We start from the raw sequence: 24031 nt of genomic DNA, 5'->3' as shown, positions 1-24031 counted from the left end.
CTAATTAATTATGCACATCAACATATTACAAATTGAGGATAATATTTATGCATTCGTGGTGTAAAGATTTATATATAGTCAATATATCATTCACCTTTTATTTGGATTACTTTTTTGAAGAGTTAATAATAATTGAAAATGAATGGTAAATAATATAATGACAATATGTAAAATTTAGACACTGGCAGTATATACATATTTTTTTTTTCTGAAAAGAATATTGAGGCAGTATACCAGGATGTTAGTCAAGCTTATTGTCAACAATGATGGCTAAGATAAATAATGGGTAGTGAAAGTTATGTTACTCTAAATGTGAATGGTAACTCTTTCGGTATCCCTGAGAAGGTTGGTTGTGATGGCCTCTTGAAAACAACATGAGTAGTTGGATATATGTTTTATGGGATCAGTTGGATTATTAAATAATCTCCTAAGGAAGCTCATGAGAATGAGATTGCTTTATGGACTTTAGGTGGCTTGAGATTCAGGTTATTGAAAGTTAATATATTATAATGACTCAATATATGCAATATCTTTTATTTAGGAGTATTATCACATCACCATCGCTATATCACTGTTGTGTTAGGCATCATAGACTCAATACCTGTGAAGATGGAAGCTAAAAATTCATCTACTTTTACTTAATCATTATCCACGAGCTTAATAATATAATAGGTGATGCTATGCGAACTTGGTTCCTTAGAACTTAGCTTTTGTTTAGCTTTATTTCTTTAGTTTTCATTCCTAACAAAAATAACTCGGTTGACTAATTAGTTGTGTGTGGTTATGAATTAACTTGTGAGATTTTGATTGTTATTTATTTTTTGAATGAGTGTTTTGATATATATATATTGTAAAGATGAGAAGTAAATAATATATGTAAATAAGTTGATTTATTGTAAATGAAATTTCCAAAAAGATATTAAGAAATGTCCTTAGAATACTGTTTAAGAAGAATACGCATGTAGTTATTTTGTACTGAACGTAATTATTTAACACGTGGAGAACCAATAAACATATATAATTTTCCAACACTAATGTATTTCTTTTTGTGTTTCTTCAAAACTTCTATTAGAACTATCACTAACAAGACTCTTTTAAGATATATATATATATATAACATTAACAAATATGGGAAGGATTTAGAGAATTGTGATTCTTATGTTATGTTTTTTAGAAGAGAAAAAAATAAATTTTAGATTTAAATATGTTATTAATACATATAAATGTACATAATTTTAATTTCTGATTTTTAGTCTTTAATTTAATTGGTCACTTTAATTTTAGTATTAATTAGGTAATGACGTGTGAATTTCATTTGATCAATCCATCCAGAAATGAGTTTTGATCTCCTCCTTAATTATGGATAGTTCATTACTAAAATATGAGAAGGAAAATAATTTAAATTTAAAACGTTATTAAAATATAATTTAAAAATAATGGTAGTTAAATATATTTTTGTCACATGCCCACAACGAACAGTATAATCTTTTTCCCTCATGCCAATCACATTATGTCTGTTACGTAATTACTTATAAGGTGAACCACATACTCATTCCTCTATACTCTTGTCCAACAATACCAAAAACAAAACACAAAGACAACATGGTAGATACACAAGTGCAACACAATTCAACACAACATGAATTGGATCAAAATGATATTGAACAAAAGCTCAAAGCTTTTGATAGGGAACAAGAGCTAAAAGCTTTTGATGACACTAAAGCTGGTGTCAAAGGACTAGTTGATGCTGGCATATCAAAGATTCCTCACATTTTCATTTCATCTACTAATGAGAACCCATGCAAGAAAACATCATCATCATCCACTTCCACTGAGTTTCATATCCCAGTGATAGATCTTCAAGTTGAACAGTTGCAACATGGTATTGGAAGAAAATATATCATTGAAAAAGTTAAGGAAGCATCTGAAACATGTGGATTTTTTCAAGTAGTGAATCATGGGATTCCTAAAGATATACTTGATGAGGTCATGGAAGGAGGTCGTAGGTTTCATGAACAGCCACATGATGTGAAAAAAGAATATTATACTCGTGATGGGTTAAGAACAGTTAGGTATGTTAGTAATGTTGATCTGTTTCACTCAAAAGCAGCAAACTGGAAAGATACCTTGACTTGTGCCATGGCTCCAGATTCTCCCACACCAGAGATATTACCTGCAGCTTGCAGGTATCAAATCTTATTTGTCTCAAAACATGTTTCATATCAATGATATTGAAGCAAAAATAATAAAAATGACAACTGTTTAATTGGTCTAACATATTTTTATTGGTTCAAGAGATCGTATGGGATATAATTAGTAACAACATATTTTTGTTCCTTTATATGCATATATCAAAAATAGTACTTTTGTTGTAAAAAATGATGTTATAATTTATTAGAGGGAAACATTATTACTTTTTCCAAAAGAAATGTTATGTGAATATTAGGAATTCCAGAGCTTTTAAGTTTTTAGACATAAAAACAAGATGAGGTGAGACAAGACTATAAACAAATGTGTATATGTATCCTTAATACAAGAAATAATTGTATGGTCTCCATACTGTGATCTCAAACACATTCAAATTGTAAATTTTGAATAAATTCATTTTATATTATCAATAATTTGGATGTATCTGGGATGATTGGTCTGAACAATGAAATAATTTATTTTCTAGAGTGTTGGTATTTAAAATAGATGATAAGTTAAGAATTAAACTTGTGACAAATGTTTGAAGTATATGCACAAATAATAGAACTCTTGCTACTCAATATGTGAGTGTGAGACTCAAATAACATTGGTTGTCAAGCTTGTGATTTAATTAGTTGTCTAGAAAATAATAACATCGATATATTCACATCACTCACTTCTTCAACTCATTGATCAAAATACCTTTACTTTGAAAACAACTATCTACCAAATTATGAATACTTCTAAAGTAGATGTAAAAATGGTGTTGAGAAAAAGGTGCAAAAGATTATGGTTTTCCTAACGTGTGTTGTTGTTTACACTCTTATAGAGATATAGCTATTCGTTACTCAGAACATGTTAAGAAGTTAGGCCTCACCCTATTGGAGTTACTATCAGAAGCTTTGGGGCTTAAACAAAAACACTTGGAAGAAATGGAATGTGGCCAAGGGCACATGCTTGTATTTCAATACTATCCAGCATGCCCTGAGCCACACAAAACATTAGGAATCAGTCCACACACTGACCCTGATTTCTTCACTATACTTCTTCAAGACAACATTGGTGGCCTTCAAGTGCTTTACCAAAATCAATGGGTTGATGTCAAGCCAATGGAAGGAGCTTTAATTGTTAATATTGGAGACCTCATCCAGGCTAGTACTATTTTATAGCATGCATGCCTTTTTTTCCTTCCCAAATCTATGTTCTATAATCAAGAGTCGAGTAGTCCAAATTTAAATTCTTACAAATAAGTTTTCTCCACAACAATAACCAAACTTTTATTCTACTAAGTGGGGTCAGCATGAGTACCCTTTCTCCATTATCTTAACAAAATGTTTGTCCATGCAAAAAAAATGTTATAGTATGAAAGATATTTCAAGAAGTTAATTTGTGTTTTGGTACTGCAGCTTATCTCTAATGATAAATTCAAGAGTGCCAAGCACAGAGTTTTAGCAAACATTGTAGGACCAAGGACATCAGTGGCATGCTTTTTCAGCACTCATCTTCAACCATTTAATGAGGTTTATGGTCCTATAAAAGAGTTGTTATCAAAAGAGAATCCTCCTCTTTACAAAGAAACAACAGTGAGAGACTATATTGACAACTACAATTCAAAGGGACTTGGCACCCTCTGGCTTGAGGATTTCAGGCGTTGAGGCATTACTATGATCATGTACTTCGGTTTCTCTAATGGCACCACCATTTTAAAAACCACTGCTAGAGAATCTTTAATTTTGAGTTAAATAAGCACAATCTTGTAGAATCTTGTAGAAGCTTGTTTCAAAATGATTTGTGGCATTATTCTAGTTAATGATTTTGCCCAGCAACTATATTTCATTCTTCCAACGTCCAAATAAAAAAATAACATTGCAAATATTCACATGCTACCCATCATAACATATTCAGGTCAGGTAATAATTTAGTATATTTTTCATGAGAGTTTTTATCCTATTTGATTAACTTGTAACTCATGAATTGTAAGTGCACCCATTCAAACTCCTTAAGTGTGCTTCGACCCTTTCTCATTTCCACCTCCTCTACTACCCTTGAGACTATCTCTTAAAGTAAAATAGTAATGCACCAATCAGCTACCCTGAATTTCCTTTGATGCAATCTCATTACCCCATTATCTACATACTGCAATCATCTACTACTATATGATACAAGAGACTTGTATTCAAGAGTGCAGCTCATCTCTAATGATAAATTCAGACAAAGATGTTTAGCAAAAAAAAAGTTTGTCTAGGCAAAAAAAGTTATAGTATCAGATATTTCAAGAAGTTAACTTATGTGTTATAGTTTGTATATGCAACTGTGAGGGATAATGTTGTCAATTACAATTCAAAAGGGCTAGGTACCCGTGGATTTGAGGAGTTCAGGCATTGAGACAATTGTACGAGGTGTATTTTGGTTTCTCTAATGGCAGCACTATGTTCAGAACTACAGAAGAATCCTTATTTTGAGTTAAAAAAGCATAATTCTTGGAGAAGTCTGTTTCAAAAAGTTTTGATGTTATATTTGAATGCTAAGAATTCTGGAAACAATCCTAAGATATCTAAATCATAGTTACAAGGTTCATTATAATAATATAAAAAGTGACAACCCAATACGAATCATGTGACAGAACCGTACTATAACGTGTACAGTATAATTTACAACTAAAAATGACCAAATGAGCTTCCCCTTATAATCACAAAACAATTGGTTTTCAGAATTAACAGACTAATGTGTACAGATTGAATGTATATTGAAGATGGCATCTAAATATTCATTTTCAGTAGAAGTTTATAAAACCTTGGATGCAATTCCATTACCCTGATATCTACAGAGAGCAAACTTCCACTACTCTATGATACAAGAAGCTGAGCTCTATCACACAGACAGCTAGAAATGACAAACTATTATGGCATACAGAGTATATAGTCAACCATTGAAATAAATTCATGAAAAAAAAAAACCAATTCCAAGCTTTATTGCCTCAGTTGCACTTCGTTCACATTACAAATGTGGACCCAGAGTCCAATAAGTCAGAGTCAGACTCCATCCATGATCATTGCTTCAAGCTTTTCAACGCTGCAGCAAAAATCTACTAATGAAGAAAAGAGACATAATTAATTATCATTATTGTGCTTTTCTTCCAGAATATTACCAAAATTAGTGTCGTAGGTTAAAAGTAAAGAGAGAGTCCTGACATTCACAATGTTTTTATGATATTCTAATGTGATTTTTCATTGTCAATAACAGTTCTTCAGCAAGTAAAGCAAGACATGTGTAATGCAGTTATGCAAATAAAGAAAGCCACGGTCATGAAAAGCACATCTTAGAAGCTATAAATTTAGACACAATCCTCAAATCGCTAGAGGAACTTCACATTCAGGCTTAGAATTAAGTGATGCATGCACAAATAAGCACCATCAGTTTGATAGGTAGATAACATGAATCAAAATTAGATACACAATGATGCAAGAAACAAATGGAAGGTGGTGCAAAAAGAATTAGCATCACGTGCATATGGTGGCATGATAAAGGCAGAGCTAAAACATCAATGGCTTTGATGAGATAGATGATAAAGCCAACACATAACTGACCACTGATAATCTTACTAGTTTTAATAGCTGCTGAAGTAAAACAAGAAAAAATATAGTATTAAATAATCCATTCTAGGGTCAGAATCAAGTTCTCACAATGTTGAAGGGTACAAACTCCCAATATTCAACTGGCTATAATAATGGGTACAAATACAAACATTGGGCATAATTCATGTTTGTCGTTCGACAAAAGAAGGGGGTGATACAATAATTGTAAGTTTTATACCAGATGGGGGAATCTTTATTCTCTCTTCTTTTTCCTATGACTGTATTTAGTGTAAGTACAAAATGAAGGTGAGATTTCTAACAGAAAATGACAGACATGGTGACACCCTTAACAAAGAGAGATACCTTAGATGATGCCTGGGGATACTGTCTCAAATCTGCTTCAGCACCTGGTGATCGATTGTGCCTACTGCTTCCCTCATACAAGTCAGAACTGCTTTTTTCTCTGTATTCCTGAGTCCCCTGATCAAATCCTCATTAAGATTAAGGGGCTGATATTTACTATTTACACAAACGGGATAAAAAATATAGTACAACAGCAGTTACAACGAAACAAGTCATGGGGGATTGGGTAATTTGCAAGAGGTCATATGTTCTGACCTTAATGATGCTATTGTGCCAAAGAAAGAAAGGTAAGAGACTGCAAACCTTAGTAGGTGGCTGAAGATATTGTTTCCAGTCAGCATTATGTGAGCGATTGTGCAAACTACTTTCCTCATTCTTCTTCCAACTGCTTTTCAATTCATGACGTGATCTTGAGGCCCCATCATCAAATTTCTTATTTAACGTAGTAGGTGATATATTATCATCCTTTTCCGTAGATCTGATTTGTGATCGTAAATTATAAGATCTGTCAATTTCTGTTTCCTCGTGATTCAAGTTCATTTGATCAGGTGTATTACTCGAGGTAGTGGTTTGGGAATTCAGATCCTTCTTTATGAACTGATTAGCAGCTGCTCGTGCACCAGATATTGCTAAACCTATACTTGATGATCCTTCCACTTCAGTTGGTTTTAAATTGGGAGTAACCGCAAAGATAGAACCTGGCTTCAAGGAGAATGGATCGCGTGGATCTGGAAGCGGAAATTTTACTGGCAATGGACTATTAACTGGAGACAGACCCCTAACTGCGGCATCATAGATCTGCGAATAAGTAAAAAGATCAGGCCCAATTCAAAGAAAAACTGGAAAAGAAGATGGAGATTTAGAACCATGACTATTACCTTCCTTTCCAGGTTATAAACACCTTGGTATCCTCGCATCTCAAACGGAATCAACAATTTCTGGATGATCAAGTATGGGAAAAGCACTTGTTAAGCATACATATATATATATAATTGTTAATTCAAATAAAGTAATTGCATAGATAGGAGTTGCAAGACACAAACCTGTGGGCTTTCACATAACCAACAATTATCAGTTAGTGCTTCCAGCCTAACCTGAGGGGCAAAATGGGGGCAGTTGAAATTAGTGAAGAAAATATGGATGGTATGATTATAAACAAGTGAATGAAACAATAAAGAATGCATTTTTTAAATAAAAGGTTGGTACCCCTTCAGGAACCTTCTCCCATCCTGCTAGCTCTTCTCGTTTTAAGCAGCCAACCACTTCAACACAGCCTGTGTCAAGAATTCGAGTTAGCAAGGGGGAAAGGGTAACCAATTGCAGTAAAATAAAACAGAATTAGTTTGCGATTGTGCTATTAGTAATATACCCAAAAGCCTAGAAACAGGATAGTGTTGAGGGAAGGTAATATCAGTTATGCCATTGCATGCATAAATCTCCTTGTAGAAATATTCCATTGCTTTGATAGTAGACTCATCTGGAACTTTACTCGCAGCATGAATCCAAAGACGACCTGTGATACAAGTGGGTCAGTGTGAATGAGCATGGTCTAGGAAGCACAAATATAACACATGATAAACATATAGCACGAACACTGAGGGGTATAAAATTAAGAGAAAAAATTGCACTAACTGTGTATGAGTTTTATAAAATATGTCACTCGCTGTTTCATTGAACATTCATATTTAATTATCATTGACTTAAAAAAATAATAATAATCCAAATGAATGACAGATGATGTACTGGCTGTTTGTACATTTGTACGGAGACAATATATAGATATTAGACTCTAGACTTAGTACAAGATTAACTAAAAGCACAAAATTCAAATGAACGAAATAATATTTGAAAAGTTCATTAAGTCATGATGCCTATATTAAAATGTAGTTTGTACCCAGATAGATTGTATGAGATCAACAAGCATAAAAAATAATTCATGCATGTTTATATCATCCAACACCGAACAAACAAGTGAATCATTATGCAAAAAAACACCCTGCATAGTTAGTGATTCAGTTTCCTCTTTGCCGGTGATCTGAAACTAACACAACATTGGAATGAAATCAAACTTAACTAGGGTCTAAGTGTGATAAATTGATATCAAAATTCATATCCCATGTGGTGCATAAAAATGAAAAGAATGGAAATAGAAAAATGAGGAACCTCTGATGGGAGCAGGCCAGGACCTTCCTTCAATGCGCTTGATGCCATAAACAAGAAGAGAAGCCCAAGGTTGATGCATAGTTAGACATGGGTTTCGGTAATTCCCACTATTGTTGTTGTTTCCTCTCATCGCAACCCTTCTTCCCTTTCTCTCTCACCTTTATTTTCCACTTTCGAAGTCTACCACACCAAACACTTTTTTGTGACTTCCCCCAAAATAGCCAAGAATATAATACCTATCAGCCCTAGCTTTTAAATGATATAAATTTTAAATATAATAATTTGTATTAAATATTAAATATTGTAATTCACGAATATATGTAATTGGGGAATTATTCAATTTTATTTTTTAAAATTTTTATATTGAGATAATTGAATAATCATAATTACTATTATAGGTGAAATGTATAATTAAGATGTAGTAATCGATATTTGTTGAATGAGTAATCATAATACCCACACATCCCATATTTTCATACATTAGATAAGTGTAGTTTGATATTTACACTCCACCATGTTTATAACCTGCTTTCCTATTGCTTAAAATCTATAGCTTACATGCTAAACATGTCAAATATTATAATTTTTAAAATATATTAATTTGTAGTAAATATATTCGATTAAGGTAATTGATTAATCTTATTTTTTAAATAATTGAATCAGTTGCAGTTTTGTAGGTGAGATGTATAATTAGGAAGTAATTATTCAAATAAACTTATCAAATTATAACTTAATATGTAATATCCCAATAAAATGAAATTCTTATTTTTTTAGTAATTATTGTGTAGATATCATAAAACAATTAATAATTTTTCTCCGGTATGATAAAATTTTAGAATATTTATATTGAATATTGAAGTGTAATATCACATTCTAACATAACATAAAATTATATTTAAATCTTATAGTGAAATGCATCAATGATAAGATTAATATATTTTTTTTGGGGGAAATATAAGAAGTAAATAATAGTCCAATGAATTTTTATCACCTTCCCCCAAAATAGCGAAGATCTTAGCACCTACCAGCCCTAGTTCGTTTGTAAAATAAGGCTTAGGTTAGTCAATTTATTGTTATATAGAAATTGTTAAATTTGTATGTTATCTAAATAACATTGGTGTAAATTGTATGTTATGGGCGCAACTTGTCAAAAATTGAAAAGAAACAATTTAATGTTAATAGGATTTTTATGCCTATTTGTTATCTTTATTTTGTATTTAAAATTTGGTCAAATTTTAATAGGATTTTGCCCCTCTCTAATGCAAAAAAATAAATATTCTTTGAAAAGTATTATAAAATATAAAAGAGCATGAAATATAGCATTAAATAATGTATTTTAAAACTAAATAACTCATAATAATTCATACTCACAATTTTTACAACTTATATAATAAAATAAGGATAAATAAGAAAAAAATAGTTAATAAATTTTGATAAACAATATGAGAAAGTTAAAAATACTAATGTTCAATTAACTTTATACATTTCTCACTTCATCACTCTTATTATAAAAAGGAGATTTATTTACTTTTAGTTTAAAAAATTTATTCTACATTTTAGTTATTATATGTTAGAGAAATATAATATTTTAGATATATTCACTAATTTAAATTATTACTTTTTTTTTAAATTAATGACTAAGATATTAAGTAAATTTATATTTTTAGAATAAGTTTATCCCCTCGTTTATTATAATGCAAATTTTAGTACAATATCACATAGAGTAAAGGAAGTAGTTATTGTTATTAATTTATCAAAAAAAATCTTTCAACATTATAATTTTATTCTCCTTCCTACTGAAATTTGCGCTAATTTATTAATTTTATTAATAAACTCTTACAGAAAAATACTACACAAAACAAAATTATAAAACACCTCATAAAATCAACCTTACAGAATAGGAAAAAAAATATCTGCAATAAGTTTAGAAGAAGAAGAAATTATTTGCAATAAGTTTAGAGGAAGAAAAAAATATCTGGAAAGGTTTATTGAGATAGAAACATTTTGCAATAGAGACGCTGGAATCAACTCCTGCAACCCTAATCAATGAATCCGTTTCCTTTCATCATCAAATCAATGGAAAGGAAACAAATTCCAACTTTTTCTCTCCGTTAACCAAATCCTTCTATTAATCTCTTCATTCCCGTGTTCGTTTATTCGCAAAACGGCACTCTTCTCTTCGCAAAACGACACGACCCCGATTCTGTTCTTCAACACTTGTTGAATAATATCCTTCACAAGAACAACAACATCATTATCATCATCATCATCGTCGAATAAAAGACGTGTTGACTTTTTTGTTAAGAGCGAAGAAAAATGGAGGCTACACTTTTGGATGATATAATCAATCGATTGCTTGAAGTTCGTGGGCGTCCTGGGAAGCAAGTGCAGATTTCAGAATCTGAGATCCTCAAGCTCTGTAGCGCTTCTAGAGAGATTTTCATTAAGCAACCTATTTTGTTGGAGCTTGAAGCACCCATTAAGATCTGTGGTATCTTTTTTTCTTTTTCATAATCACTCACTATCTTCACTTCCACCACTTTTTATTTATTTATTCTCATTTTGTTGCTTAGAAGATCAGTATTATTCAGTAGCAATATATTTTTTATATGTTGTTATCTGGCTTTAGGGTTTGTTTGGATATGATTTTAGTGTTCTTCTTATATTGTTACTATTATTATTCTCGCCTGATTAAGTGAATTCATGCATGGGTTTTATTGTTGGGGTGATTTAACTGAAGTACTATACTTCGTTTGGTTACAAATTTTGACTGGCTAAAATGCATTTTGCATGATGTTTGACTGTTAAGTTTGGGAATTTAAATTTGAATGAAATATTGAAATTTGTGTATGGTCTCTTTTCATGTTTTGAATGTGGCCGTGACAATTAAGATGTAGAATCAATCTAATCATCTATAAGGACCTATTATATGATTCATCTTTTTGGTATGATTTAATATTCTAAATTGAAAGGCAGTATCTAGTGTGCATTAGACTAAACTTCTTACCTGTGCACCAATGTGACTGTTTTAATCTGAAATGTCATGTGACGAAACTAAGTTAGTGAGATGCTTTGGAAGAAACAATATTATTAAGTGGAAGTATGAAATCTCTGTCTTTGGGATCAAGTTGTGAGGACTAAGGTCATCAGATCAAAGTCATATAATTATTATCAGGGAAGTTTAAAGATAGGTGCAAACATTTCAAACTTTTTTATTAGGTCTTTAGTTATTTTTCCAACATCTTTTACTTTTTAAAATCTATTATACAATGTGGAGAGTTCAAATTTAGAAGTATAGTGCGGATGGAAGACGTCTTTTTAACCAGAAGTCCAGAGTAACATGATTTGGTTTCTGTTGATATGTAATTCTTTTATCTTTTAAGTTATGGTTTTCTGCCTAACGCAACCAACATATCTCGGCTACTTGGTAGAGGACTTACATGTATCTTCAACTTGGGCTTAGGCTAGCTTATTATTGCATCTAGGAGTTGAAGTTTTCAAGCTAAGTTAACTCTATAAACCTAGTTTCTGAATTAAGTTGTGCAAGTTTGAGTATGTGAAGAAAATTTTCCATTATATGAAATGCTTTGAATTTCCTAGTGCCTTCTCCTTGTGGTGTCCTGTTGAGCTTAAATTAAGCTTGTCTATGTGAAGTTGTTTCAAGTAGGCCATCTGTAAAGTTGCAAAGAGTCAAAATATGCATTCTCTTCTTTTGTGAAAAATGACTTTAAAAAATAATGTACCATAAACCTTGCTTTTTGTTGCCCCAAATTACCTACTTTACTGTCTCAGCTATATTGTTTCTAGTGGTGAAGTTTTCCTCTATATTGGTAAAGTTGTTATCCATGGTATAACCAGCTATGAAGCGTATGGTAATTGAAGTTTAAATTATTCATGAACTCGAGTAATTATTCTGCTAGGAGGTGTTAATTGAAATGAACAATACTTCAATGAATGTGAAACAGTATGTAACAATATAAAATGTTGTTTGTGTTTCGTGCATCTTTGTCATGCCTGGCTTCACATTATTTTGCAAGTTACATGATATTCAATTGATTAGACATAATCCATCTTTGCATCAATTGTAGTCCCTGTCCTTGTATTATCAGTGCAGCTACATATAATTGCTCACAAAAAAGAAAAGTATCTTGTTGTGCAATGATTCCTAAATATCATTTTGTTTGAGTTTCAGGTGACGTACATGGTCAATATTCTGATCTCTTGAGGCTTTTTGAGTACGGTGGATTTCCTCCCGAAGCCAACTACTTGTTTTTGGGGGATTATGTGGATAGAGGGAAGCAAAGTGTAGAAACAATATGCCTTCTCCTTGCTTATAAAATAAAATATCCTGAGAACTTTTTCCTTTTGAGGGGAAACCATGAATGTGCTTCTATAAACCGTATATATGGATTTTATGATGAGTGTAAAAAAAGGTTCAATGTAAAGACGTGGAAGTTGTTTACAGAATGTTTTAATTGCCTGCCTGTGGCAGCTCTCATTGATGAAAAGATCTTATGTATGCATGGAGGACTTTCCCCTGATTTAGTTAATTTGGACCAGATTAGAAGTCTTCGGCGGCCCACTGATGTGCCTGATACAGGTTTGCTTTGTGACCTCCTTTGGTCAGATCCGAGCAAAGATGCCCAAGGTTGGGAAATGAATGACAGGGGAGTTTCATATACGTTTGGTGCTGATAAGGTCTCAGAGTTTCTTCAGAAACATGATTTGGATCTTGTTTGTCGTGCTCATCAGGTTAAACTCTTGCCTTTGGTGTTCAATATGTTGCCAGGTCTTCACGGTTGAGTTTTTATCTGCATTTCTACAACTAAATGAATATGAAATATCTATGCAGAATTCCTAATATATAATCTCAGGTTTATTAGTTTATTAAAGTTGCTATAGTTTATGTATACTTGGAATCACTGTTTGCCATGTACATATGACACTAATTTATGCAATGAGTTTGAGTATCTCCTGTTAAATGCCGTTCATTAGCTTAGGGTGCTTCATTATACTCATTCTGTATTTAGATTGAAGGACATTATGTCTTAATTGCTCTCTATTAAATTTAAATTTGATTTTTAATATGTTCTGGCAGGTGGTGGAGGATGGATATGAGTTCTTTGCTAACCGACAGCTTGTAACAATATTTTCTGCACCTAATTACTGTGGGGAATTTGACAATGCTGGCGCTATGATGAGTGTTGATGAGACACTAATGTGCTCTTTCCAAATATTAAAGCCAGCTGTTAAAAGGGCAAAGCTCAATTTCGGAAGCACAACCACTACTAAACCTGGAAACTCTCCAGCAGGTGTAAAGGTAGGAAGATAGTTTAATATTTGCTGATGCAATACATAAATAAATACATAAAATCAGTAGTTACATAAGCTATGTGTGTTAGATATATGTAGATATTGTTGAATTCCACCCTTCATAATGAATTGGCATTTTCATGCACCCTGATTGGTTTTTCTATCTGGCCAAGACTTAATTTCTGAACATGCTATAGAGGATTTGGATTACAATTATAAAATAAGTGCATGACACATTAACTGCATTTCAACCTTCTAGAAATAGTAATTGAAACAGTTGTTTGTCATAATTACACCAACTTTGGAGGTAAAGGTGCCTTAGACCAAGTAACCAGTGTATTTTTTTTGTGTGGGTATAACCATGACCTTTTAGTCTACCTGGGGATCCAGTGGGGGCCTTACACCATTATACCAGCGCCTTGTTGGTAAGTAACTAGTGTATCGGTTAAAGGATTTAGATCAGAATTAAGTGCATGGTTAATGTTTGCTTGATCACACAAACTGGATTTGAAGCTTCTAAAAACAATACCTGAAAGTTGAAACAGTTGCTTATCATGGTTACACAATTTGGAGGTAAGGTGTCCCAGACCAGGTGACTAGCTTGTTCTTGTACACCGATTCCTAGTCTTTTCCCTCTACAATTTTTCCCCGTTTTCAATATGTTAATTTTGTGAGGTTTCTAATGCATCATCCATTTCCAGCATAATTTGGGTTTGTGGAATTTTTTTAATTATTTTCTAAATTCATATGTGCTTGTCATGATTGAAAACATTGAGGGATAACTGTAGCAATGGAAAAGCTAGATAGCACAGAGCTTTTCAACCAAAAAACGCACTGATGTAACCAAAGCGACTGGATGAATCAAAATGGTCATCATCACAATGATGATTAATGTTTTGTTCATTTTGTTTTTGGTGTGAAAAGTTTGTACTAAATAGGAGAATTTTTTCCTAACCTATCACTTAATCTTGATTATTTTACCACATTACTTAGCAATCAGCATCATCGGTGTCCATGTTTTTCTTCTTCCAATGTTCATACCTGATGCATTTATCGATATAATATAAATTTTCCTGTTGCTGCCTTTCAGTCATTCCTGGGTACAAAAGCCTGAGTAATTTTGGTGAGAAGGGTTTCTGCCACAACAGATCAGCATGGTCTTGAAGATGTAAATGTTTCAAAAAAAGGGAAGTTGGGTTCCATTTGGTCTCCTATGATATTTCGGAATTGTAAAAAACAAAAGGGATACACCATCATGAACTTTGTAGACCGTTGTTTTTTACTGGTACAAAATTGCATTTCGAGATGGAGAGCCATAATCTCCTTGTTTTCATTGTACGGTATATCTTGTTCTGAGTTGTAAACTTCTCAAGCAAGAGTGGATACATTTGCATCTGTTTTCTGAAAATTATTCAAAATTGATCATAAGATTGACATATATGGATGCCGTTGAGATTGGTCATTGTTAATGTTTTGTTTTCCTTATTTTTGGAAATCCTCTTTTAATATGGATCTCTTTCATTTCACTTCTGTAACTCTAAACTTTTTTTTTGTTGAGGTATCAGTTAATCTAAGACCAAGGTAATAATCTGTGTGCTGAAATATTGCTTTGCCAAAACTATGATTAAAAGAATATTAGGGGGCATGGTTGAAGTTGTTGTGGGTATGCATATAGTAAGACACATTTTCAAGGGAGCTGCGAATATCAAGTTATGATGCAGTTACTACCAACCAGAATTTAAAAACATTCACTAGCTAGTATTGGGCTGGTGAGGGATTTGAATAGTTTGTATGAGATTATAGGTTTGAACATTGTCACTGTTGTCCCCAAAAAAGAAACAAAAATTCACTAGCTACATTTTGTTACTATAGGTAGTTATGGAGGCATGAGTGATGAGTGTAGGATTGTAGGCCTTCTTTTCTTTTTAATCTTAGGGTTCACAAGCTTGTTACTTTTATTTTACAACATTTTTTACTATCTAGAAATCTATGTTTACTGTTTTAACAGTATTTGTTTTTTGAGATGTAGGCCATTGACTGTTTCATCCTCGATGATAACCTTGCACAAGTATTGTTGGGACATAACAAATTGATCTCAATTACATTAGTTCTGTACTGGTAAAGAATCAATGTATATGTTAATTTTTCTAACTGATCTAATAGCATCAATTCATCATCCATTGATTGTGTATTAAAGTTTGGATGTAATGAATAAGCGATGCACAATGACAAGTATCTAAACATCCTTTTTAAGTGTCAGGTTTACTGCCATGATGAAATTCATTAATATTTCAAAGAACTTGGTAATCCAGAACTCTGAGAGGAAACACCAATGTTCCACCTAGGTCGCTTATGTGAACACATCTTCTATCTCAATGTGTATCACTTTATGTGTTATGAGCTGTGATTGATTGAAAAATGTATTAAGTTAAAAGTTTAATTATTAATTATTTTTTTGGTCAATCATAATTCATGATCGATAGAATGACACATATTATGAGACGGAAGACATGTCTCATTGCTATCTAACATGTTAACAAATCATCACACATTATTTTAAATTTATTTTTTGGGGGTTAACTATGATTTATTATTTCTAATTAAGCTACTTAATGCCGTTTTGAAGGTAAACAAAATCATCATTATCGTCTAGCATAGGAAGCTATGATAGGAGTGCCCAGGATAATAATTTCCCAAGTACCACCAAATAATTCCTTCTTTCACCATTCCTAAGTGGCTCTTCATAATAACTTTGCTATACCTAAAGAATGTTATGAGATTAGAGAGGAGTGTACCAACCCCTATCATTATAATGAGCTAAATCCTTATTATAACGTACCATCTAAATTTTTTGAGATACTTTTTAGTTAGATTTTTTAACAACTTTATCTTGAGCTTGAGTTTATGAATAATATGCATATAATAACCAAAAATAGGAACTCGTTTTGCTAAGAATCTTGGGATTCTTAAGATTTTGTAATATTAGTATTTTATTTACAAAGACTTAACTTAAGATGCTTACTACTTTACCTCATATTACTAAGACTGTTATGCTATTAATATAATATTGTATAAAAAAATAAAAAATATAGGAATATTCAATACTGATGTATTACAAACTACAAAGGGAGTGAGAACTGATTTTGGCAAGATATAGTGTAACTAAAGTCTTAAATAAGAATATTTAAAATGACTGACTTAAATTTTAACAGTTCATTTAAGACTTATAATCATGTTGCGTCTAACGCTTAAAGTCTTAAGTTAAAACTATATCTTAAGACTCTTTAGAACTGGGACGTGTGTCCTAAAACAAAGTCCTTAGAAAATTTATCTAATATTATTGAAACTAAGAATTCAAACTCAAAATAAAGAAAAACGCTATATTTGTCTGGAAGTAGGCCCACTCTTTCAAATTGTATAATTTGTATAAAAAAAGGTCGTATCGTTCAGAAGATGCATTAAGGTGTCATAACAGTATAAAAATTGTTTTTCGAATCAATTATTATAAATTAACATTGATCCAAAATCATTCATTTTTATATACTTAGTACGTACTGCTCCTACTCATTAAATAATTAGTCTATTACATTGTTTAAAATATAATATTTCTTGAAAGCTATCGTCGGGTTATTCCATTTTAAAATAAAAAACCATATGGCTGAAGCCCATGGTTTGGGTATATTTTTAATGAGAAGTGTGTACCTTATTTTGTTATGCTACTGCATTTTGGTGGCCATACAAGTAGTTTAGGTATGAAAGAAAGTGATAGTATAGTTTTATGTTAGAGAATAATGTTAATGAATCCAGAAGACAAAAACATTAAATTACAACGTATGAATAAAATTAAACAATAATATAAAGCATAAGCTGAGGTGGACTTCACGCTGGGTTAGTCATACTTGGCAAATATGTTTCAAGTTTCAACATATATACCTTCTCATCACGATAATGACTTATTTAGTTATTAGTGAGACACTACCAGCCATACTATATATGATGTTACCAATTCTAATTGTTTACTAACATTATTCAATTTTGAGGACCCCTCTCCTTGTGAATACTCTACACAAACTAACATTGCATTCATGATTCTATCCACTTTGGTTGGATATTCTAATGGCTAGATATTTCTAGGAGTATTTCATAAGAATATATCACTTATCAAAAAATATTTAGTTATTAATTTTTATTTAAAATAGTTCTTGTCAACAAATATCAACATGTTACATATAAAATGACCCACTTTTTTATACATTTTGTGCTCCATATTTTTCTATTGAAAAATATCATATAGTAGCAATTAGAAACAATTAATTTGTCTGTTGTCACATGGGTAGGACCATGCTTAGCAGTTGGGATATGTGGTTGGTAGTGGATTAACCATTTGGCAGTATACTTTGCTTAAAAAAAAGTTTTGTATTATTTTAGTAAGAATAATTTATATGAACCCTTAGAGATCACATAATAAATTTTGTTTTTATCAATAAAATTTCTTCCCTAGAGATTAAACCTATAATATCATGTTAAAAATAATACAATTATCTACCTACTATGCTTTTTTTAAGTGATCTTTGATGCAATAATTGACAATTTTTATAAACTAATCCCATTTTTTATTAAATAAGAAATGAAGGAAAGTCGGAATCTATCTCAACAACAAGAAACTGAAAGGGAAAACAAATATTGGAATATTTATAGGTGGCCCACGGGAGCATTTGTTTTTGTTTATGTATGATGATTCACAAAAGACCTAGTCATCCATGGACATTAGAAAATTAAAGTTGCGTTGTCTGGTTTTCCACTAATTTTGTTCTGGAAGAATCTTTACTTAACCTCAGATTCATCCAATAATGGTACACACATATATAATATATATGCACCTGAACTTCTGCACTGGGTTACGGAAATTATATTTAGGCATTTTCAATTTTTTAAATGGAGTCTCGTATTACGATTTTAAAATATTAAATAGAATGGGATTCTGGGTGTTAGAGTACATTTAGTAATATTATTAATTAATTTTTAGTTATCAAAAAGTAAGTTATATTTGATATTTTATTTTAGGTGGTTTATGATTTATAAGCTAGGTATTTGCGTCATTTTATGTTTATCACCTAATTTATCAACTATTATTATCAAAGTTTAATTTCAATCAGTTAGCTTTTTTTTAGTTTTTAATTTCTTATTAACTTTCAGCTAGCTTATAAGTTTTCTTAGTAAGTATAAAAGATTCTTAACCTGGAGTCAAATTGAGTCACTGAATTTCAACACTTTTGTTAAGACTCTTTATATGTGATTATGTATAGAAGTTTCCAAAAAAATCTTTGCCCACTTTCTCTATGTTATAAGTTATTGGAATATACCTTTAAGAATATGAAATCGAGCCTAAATAATGGGGTGTTAAGTATTCTGAGTCTAAGTGTTTTAGACAAAGGAAATACAAATAGCATGTAAAATTGAGTTTCATAAAGGTTTGTGCAAGTATTGTAAGAGCATGAGAGCATTTTCATCGCGAGTTGCATAATTTTGTTCAATTCTTGTATAAGAGTTGTATGGTTGAAGAAGCAAACATGCAATTGATCAGTTTAATGCAACGTTTACATAGTTAAACAACAATTACATATTCAATTTTTGCATAGAGTAAAAGAGTCCCCATTGACTTAATTATATATCTAATCCCAAATCTTTTTAATGATTTCACAACCAAAATATCAAATGAGCTAATTTTTTGTCTAATTGATAAACATATGAGTACACTATGTCAGAGTTGTTGTTCAACAATGCTTATTTTAGATGTATAATAGTGCTTTCATGCGTTTACTGTTTGACCGCAGTAGTATATGGTCATCATTAACAACGTTTCACAAACGCTGTTATATATTGACTATATACCACAACGCAACACATAAAAAGCGTTGTCATATTGTGCATCAATACAACAACGTTCCGTCCAAAAAACACTGTCATATAGTGGATTAATACAACAACGCATCGTTCACAAAGCGTTGTCATATAGTCTTAAATAAACAGCGCATTTTATAGGTCTTATTAAGTGTGCTTGTTATTGCGCTGTTGAAGTTCATATATTTAACAGCGTAATAACAAAAAAGTGTTGTTGTATTATTCATATATTGAGGAGAATCTGTAGGATGCTGAATCTTCCAATCTTTAATCATTTCTTCATCATGTCATGTTCAACTTCTTTGCATCTTTGGCATTGTTTAACATACGCTTGAATCTTGTTTTGATGGGAAAATATCATACAACCTTTTTGGGAATTGAGTCTTCCTTCTTATATCGTGATGTATTACATTTAGGTAAAAACTTTAACGAAACATACTCATTAAAAATAAGATGCAATCATTTTCACAAGCATGTATCCTAGTGTAGTTCATGCGTGTGGAACATAACATTTGTTTTGCATCATAGGTTCGAGAAGGGAGCACATTATCTTCCGGCAACATATCCTTCAGAAGTGCAAGCAAGCCGATGAAACTTTTATCGGTCCATCCATTAACAGATTTCAACCTATACAACTTGACACCGCTGTCAATCTTGTGAATTTAGTACAACCATCATATAATGGTTTCTCAGCATCACTTATCAACCGCTGAAACATCTCAGGACAATCCTGAAGATCCTCTTCGACAACGTTTGCCATTTCCTCGAAACGATCGTCTTCATATGCATATGCGTAGTTGTCTTTCATATGCATCTCACACATCACAACCCATAACGTCTCTCGTATCACCATGTCTTGTCCAACATGTGTAACTTTGATCAATACAATGATACACTAAATGACATTTTAACTCATTTAGAGTAATTCGGTTTGAGTAACAACATCTTAAGGAAAGACATATAATTCTATTAGGGTTTTCAGTATTCTCAATTGCAAACCTAACAAATGATTTCACTATTTCTTTATACTCCTTTGTCAATCGATTGACACTCATCCATTTTCGATCCATTTTCTATTAACAAAAAATATAATGTAAGCGTAAATCCCTAAAGTTTGGAGTTAAGCTCACCAAGCAGTGCAAATCAATTATTATGATTGGAACCCTAACTTATAATGTAAGCTAAATAAATCGGAAACTCCAACTCAATACAAGCTAAATGAGTGAAATCACTTTCACTCATTTATAAGGAAAATATTTATAACTCAATACAAGCTAAATATAAAGGCAAATAACTATAAGAAAAACTCACTTTCAATTCGGCGTTGAATGCATGAATGAGTGAATGATTTTCAAAATTGGGGTTGAATGATTTTCGTGTTGAATGAGTGAATAATTGGGATTGCTGATAAATGTATGAGAATGCGATAATATTTTAATTTTTTAGGGTCTGATAGTATTTTCAACAGCGCATAATTATGAAGTCTCTATCAATGATACCTAATCAACAACCCAATCTAAAGGCAACGCTGTGGAATAACTCCCCATTCAAATATGAAGGTAAGTGTTCCACAACGCAATCTCAAGGAAACGATGTGGAAGATATAATAATTTTTTTACTACTTCATATCGAGAATGAATGAGAGTCAACGAAAGCAACAACACTTTTTTGAGAATGCGTTGTTGAATTCAACGTAATCAACAATGCATGGACAAAAAAGCGTTGTTGTGTGGGTATAACAACAACGCAATAATACACAAGCATTGTCGAAGACCATTATTCATAATTCTACAAAGTTACACACACAACAGAAAATATCCTGAGTATGTTCATGAATTCAAAGAAGATTGACCTCTTCAATAACGCATATTAACGGTAACACTATTGTATTGACATCTTCAATAGCGGCGCATATTAACGATTGTGTTGTTGTTGTGTATTCAATATACTACTCATTTTATAAACACGACCTCTTCCACAACGCATATTTAACATAGCGCTGTTGTATCAACATATTCAACAGCGCATATTAAGGATTGCATTGTTGTTGCGTATCAAGTTGTTTACTATTTATTTTCATTAACTAATCAACAACGCTACCAAGATGTAGCGTTGTTGATTAGAATCGAATTGACAATGCTATCTGAATTATACACGCTTGAATAGAATCTAATTGACAGTGCAGTTAAACTGAACTCATCTTCCAGATTAACAGCGTCTTCGTAGTTATGTGCTGTTAAATTAACATTTTACATAACTGTAAAATATTTTTACAACATGAATTTACTTAAATTAAAATGAAGTTGCCATGAAGTAGATTATTACTATATAATTGTGTTTATTAATACGAAACTGGATAAAATATTAAATATTACATTTTGTTAATTTACTTTTGTATTTGTTAAGTATTGATAATTTGTTTATTGTGTTTATTAATAAGGAACGGTGCAAACAAAATTAAAGAGAATAATCATCCAAATAATTAACAAAAAACACAAATCAACATCCAAAACAATTGTTTTATTATTCATTCAAAGAGGCAAAATACATTATAATGAACTAAATGATTTGGTACATGCGAATGTAATGAACTAAATGATTTGATAGAAGATGAAATAATTTTGTCCACAATTTTTTCTTCGATTCCTTTACACAAATCTTGTAGAACAGATCCTTGATTTCCTTTTAAAATCTGGGTCATTTTCTCATGAAAATCAAATGAAGGAAATCAATGAACTTTAGGAATTGCTGCAGATAATGAAGGAAAATAATTGAAAGAGATAAATAAAAATGGAAAGAGCTAAATGAACTAAATAATTCATTCCCTTTTTCCTTTTAGTTACTTTCAATTGCTTCATCTCACGCAAATCTTGTATGATAGTCACCTTCCTTCTGAAATCAAAACTTGTTATAAACCTCCTTGACATGATTCTGAAAGAGAAACACAATTTTTTCCTCGACTTCTCTATACAAATTTGAGTGTTTTTTCTCTTTTTCACTCTTTGTAGTATTGCTCTTAACTTACTGATGAAATAGAACATTGAGTGAACCACAATATTAATAGATGAGCAACTATTAATATTTTAACAAACGAATAGACGTATAACCACTCAACCATTAATATTTCTACAACCAAGAAACGCATAACCACTCAACCATAAATTTTTCAACAACCAAAATCGCATAATCACTCAATCATTAATATTTCAATAAACGAAGAGACGTATTACTACTCCATCATTAATTTCTCGGACGCTTAAAAAGTCATAAAACATCAACAACGCATAATTAAGCAAACACGGATACTATGCTATCTTCAACATCGTTTCCTTAAATATGCGTTGTTGAATATATTCATCTTAACAACGTTTTCTATCCATTGTGTTGTTAAAAATAAATCATTCAAATCAGCACTAAAGTTACTGATGTTTAACAGCGCATTGTCAAGAATGCGTTGTTGAAGTTACACAAATTGATAGCGTCTGCTTTATTATGCGTTGTTGATGTTCTTCCGCCTCATTTTCAACAGCGTCGTTCAAAATCCCGCTGTTTATTACATATCTGGCGTAGTGGTAGATGCATGTTTGTAGTGAATAGTCCTTAAATTGCACAAAAAATGATAATATGACGATATTGCAGGACCCATGTTGATTGAACTCAAGTGTGGTTTTTCTTGACTAATTTATGTTTTATTTGGATGACAAGAGAAATTAAGAAGAGAGAAAGAGATGAGAAAGAAAAGGATAAGAATTAGAGTAGATTTTTGTGATGTTTAGTATAAGAGAATTAAGAGAGAAAAAGAATAGAAATAAATATTTTCTTCTATTGGTTGGATAGAAAATGAGAAGAGATATGATGTTATAGTTCAAATGACAAAAATGTCCCTCAAATAAATAAAAGAGAAAAAATATTGTTTTATTATTGATTAAAATTAAATGTTATAATTTTAGATTATATATTTTATTATAATTTCAATTGTTTTTAATTAATATTTTTATATTTAAAAAATATTTATCGATGTTAATAGTATTTAAAGGAAGAGAAAAGATGTATATACTGTTAGTGTAAGAGTCTTCTGTACTGTCACTATATTATTTATCATTCATTGAATCATCATCTACTATTAAATAAAATTAATGCAAATGATTGATGTACTGACTATGTTAAATCTTTACACTATGAATGCATATATATTATACTTTTAAAACAAATAAGTATAAAATTTTGAATATATATTTGACATTTCAAATAAAATCACTCTTCTCTCTTCACTTTCTCGCCTCACTAGAAGAGAAATTATGGTAAGTCTCACACCTTTTTTATTCTCTCATCTCTTTCTCCCTTCACAAGAAGAGGAGAATTCCTTACTTTCTCTTTAATCTCTCTCACTCTTTTCTCTCCACTCTAATTCTATCATACCAAACAAAAGCTTAGTGATGCAAGGTGGGATGTGGATAGCCACTGATATTTGAACTCACCCTACCACTAATTAATGTTTAATATATATATATATATATATATATATATAT

At 31.4% G+C, this 24031-nt stretch overlaps 3 protein-coding genes across 7 annotated transcripts; 2 read left to right on the top strand and 1 right to left on the bottom strand.

Moving 5' to 3' along the window:
• On the top strand, positions 1532-4062 carry LOC109334957 (1-aminocyclopropane-1-carboxylate oxidase homolog 1-like). The gene is made up of 3 exons (XM_019570949.1): positions 1532-2186; positions 3017-3338; positions 3594-4062. The coding sequence occupies exons 1-3, from the start codon at positions 1603-1605 to the stop codon at positions 3840-3842; spliced, it is 1155 nt and encodes a 384-aa protein (XP_019426494.1). The 5' UTR covers positions 1532-1602; the 3' UTR covers positions 3843-4062.
• Positions 4874-8525, bottom strand: LOC109336729. Of its 4 annotated transcripts, none has more exons than XM_019573511.1 (8): positions 8289-8525; positions 7495-7638; positions 7332-7399; positions 7169-7219; positions 7004-7063; positions 6429-6923; positions 6126-6233; positions 4874-5272 (listed from the first exon to the last, which is right to left on the bottom strand). In XM_019573511.1, exons 1-8 carry the CDS (start codon positions 8416-8418, stop codon positions 5237-5239), a joined length of 1092 nt encoding a protein of 363 aa, XP_019429056.1. In that variant the 5' UTR covers positions 8419-8525; the 3' UTR covers positions 4874-5236. The 4 variants fall into 4 exon arrangements, with proteins under 4 accessions (XP_019429056.1, XP_019429058.1, XP_019429055.1 ...); XM_019573513.1 differs by having other exon boundaries at positions 4874-5275; positions 6126-6242; positions 8289-8521; XM_019573510.1 differs by having other exon boundaries at positions 6126-6242; positions 8289-8521.
• Positions 10252-15187, top strand: LOC109336524 (serine/threonine-protein phosphatase PP1-like). 2 transcript variants are annotated; one of them, XR_002106356.1, is made up of 4 exons: positions 10252-10779; positions 12481-13040; positions 13387-14174; positions 14692-15187. XR_002106356.1 is itself a non-coding variant. In XM_019573173.1 (4 exons), the coding sequence occupies exons 1-4, from the start codon at positions 10605-10607 to the stop codon at positions 14713-14715; spliced, it is 981 nt and encodes a 326-aa protein (XP_019428718.1). In that variant the 5' UTR covers positions 10253-10604; the 3' UTR covers positions 14716-15187. The 2 variants fall into 2 exon arrangements, 1 of the variants encoding a protein (XP_019428718.1); XM_019573173.1 differs by having other exon boundaries at positions 10253-10779; positions 13387-13608.

Source organism: Lupinus angustifolius, chromosome LG20 (assembly GCF_001865875.1).
Source record: "Lupinus angustifolius cultivar Tanjil chromosome LG20, LupAngTanjil_v1.0, whole genome shotgun sequence".
NCBI classification, from domain to species: Eukaryota; Viridiplantae; Streptophyta; class Magnoliopsida; order Fabales; family Fabaceae; genus Lupinus; species Lupinus angustifolius.
The sequence above is the reverse complement of the archived record's forward strand: the minus strand, read 5'-3'. Positions and strand labels throughout refer to the sequence as shown.

Coding starts and splice junctions, on each gene's coding strand:
- LOC109334957 (XM_019570949.1), top strand. CDS start 1,603: ATGGTAGATACACAAGTGCAACACAATTCAACACAACATGAATTGGAT. Junction 2,187..3,016: donor ATATTACCTGCAGCTTGCAG/GTATCAAATCTT, acceptor ACACTCTTATAG/AGATATAGCTATTCGTTACT. Junction 3,339..3,593: donor ATATTGGAGACCTCATCCAG/GCTAGTACTATT, acceptor TTGGTACTGCAG/CTTATCTCTAATGATAAATT.
- LOC109336524 (XM_019573173.1), top strand. CDS start 10,605: ATGGAGGCTACACTTTTGGATGATATAATCAATCGATTGCTTGAAGTT. Junction 10,780..12,480: donor AGCACCCATTAAGATCTGTG/GTATCTTTTTTT, acceptor TTTGAGTTTCAG/GTGACGTACATGGTCAATAT. Junction 13,041..13,386: donor TTGTTTGTCGTGCTCATCAG/GTTAAACTCTTG, acceptor ATGTTCTGGCAG/GTGGTGGAGGATGGATATGA.
- LOC109336729 (XM_019573510.1), bottom strand. CDS start 8,418: ATGAGAGGAAACAACAACAATAGTGGGAATTACCGAAACCCATGTCTA. Junction 7,639..8,288: donor CTGGCCTGCTCCCATCAGAG/GTTCCTCATTTT, acceptor CTTGTATCACAG/GTCGTCTTTGGATTCATGCT. Junction 6,243..6,428: donor ATCTTCAGCCACCTACTAAG/GTTTGCAGTCTC, acceptor GGATTTGATCAG/GGGACTCAGGAATACAGAGA.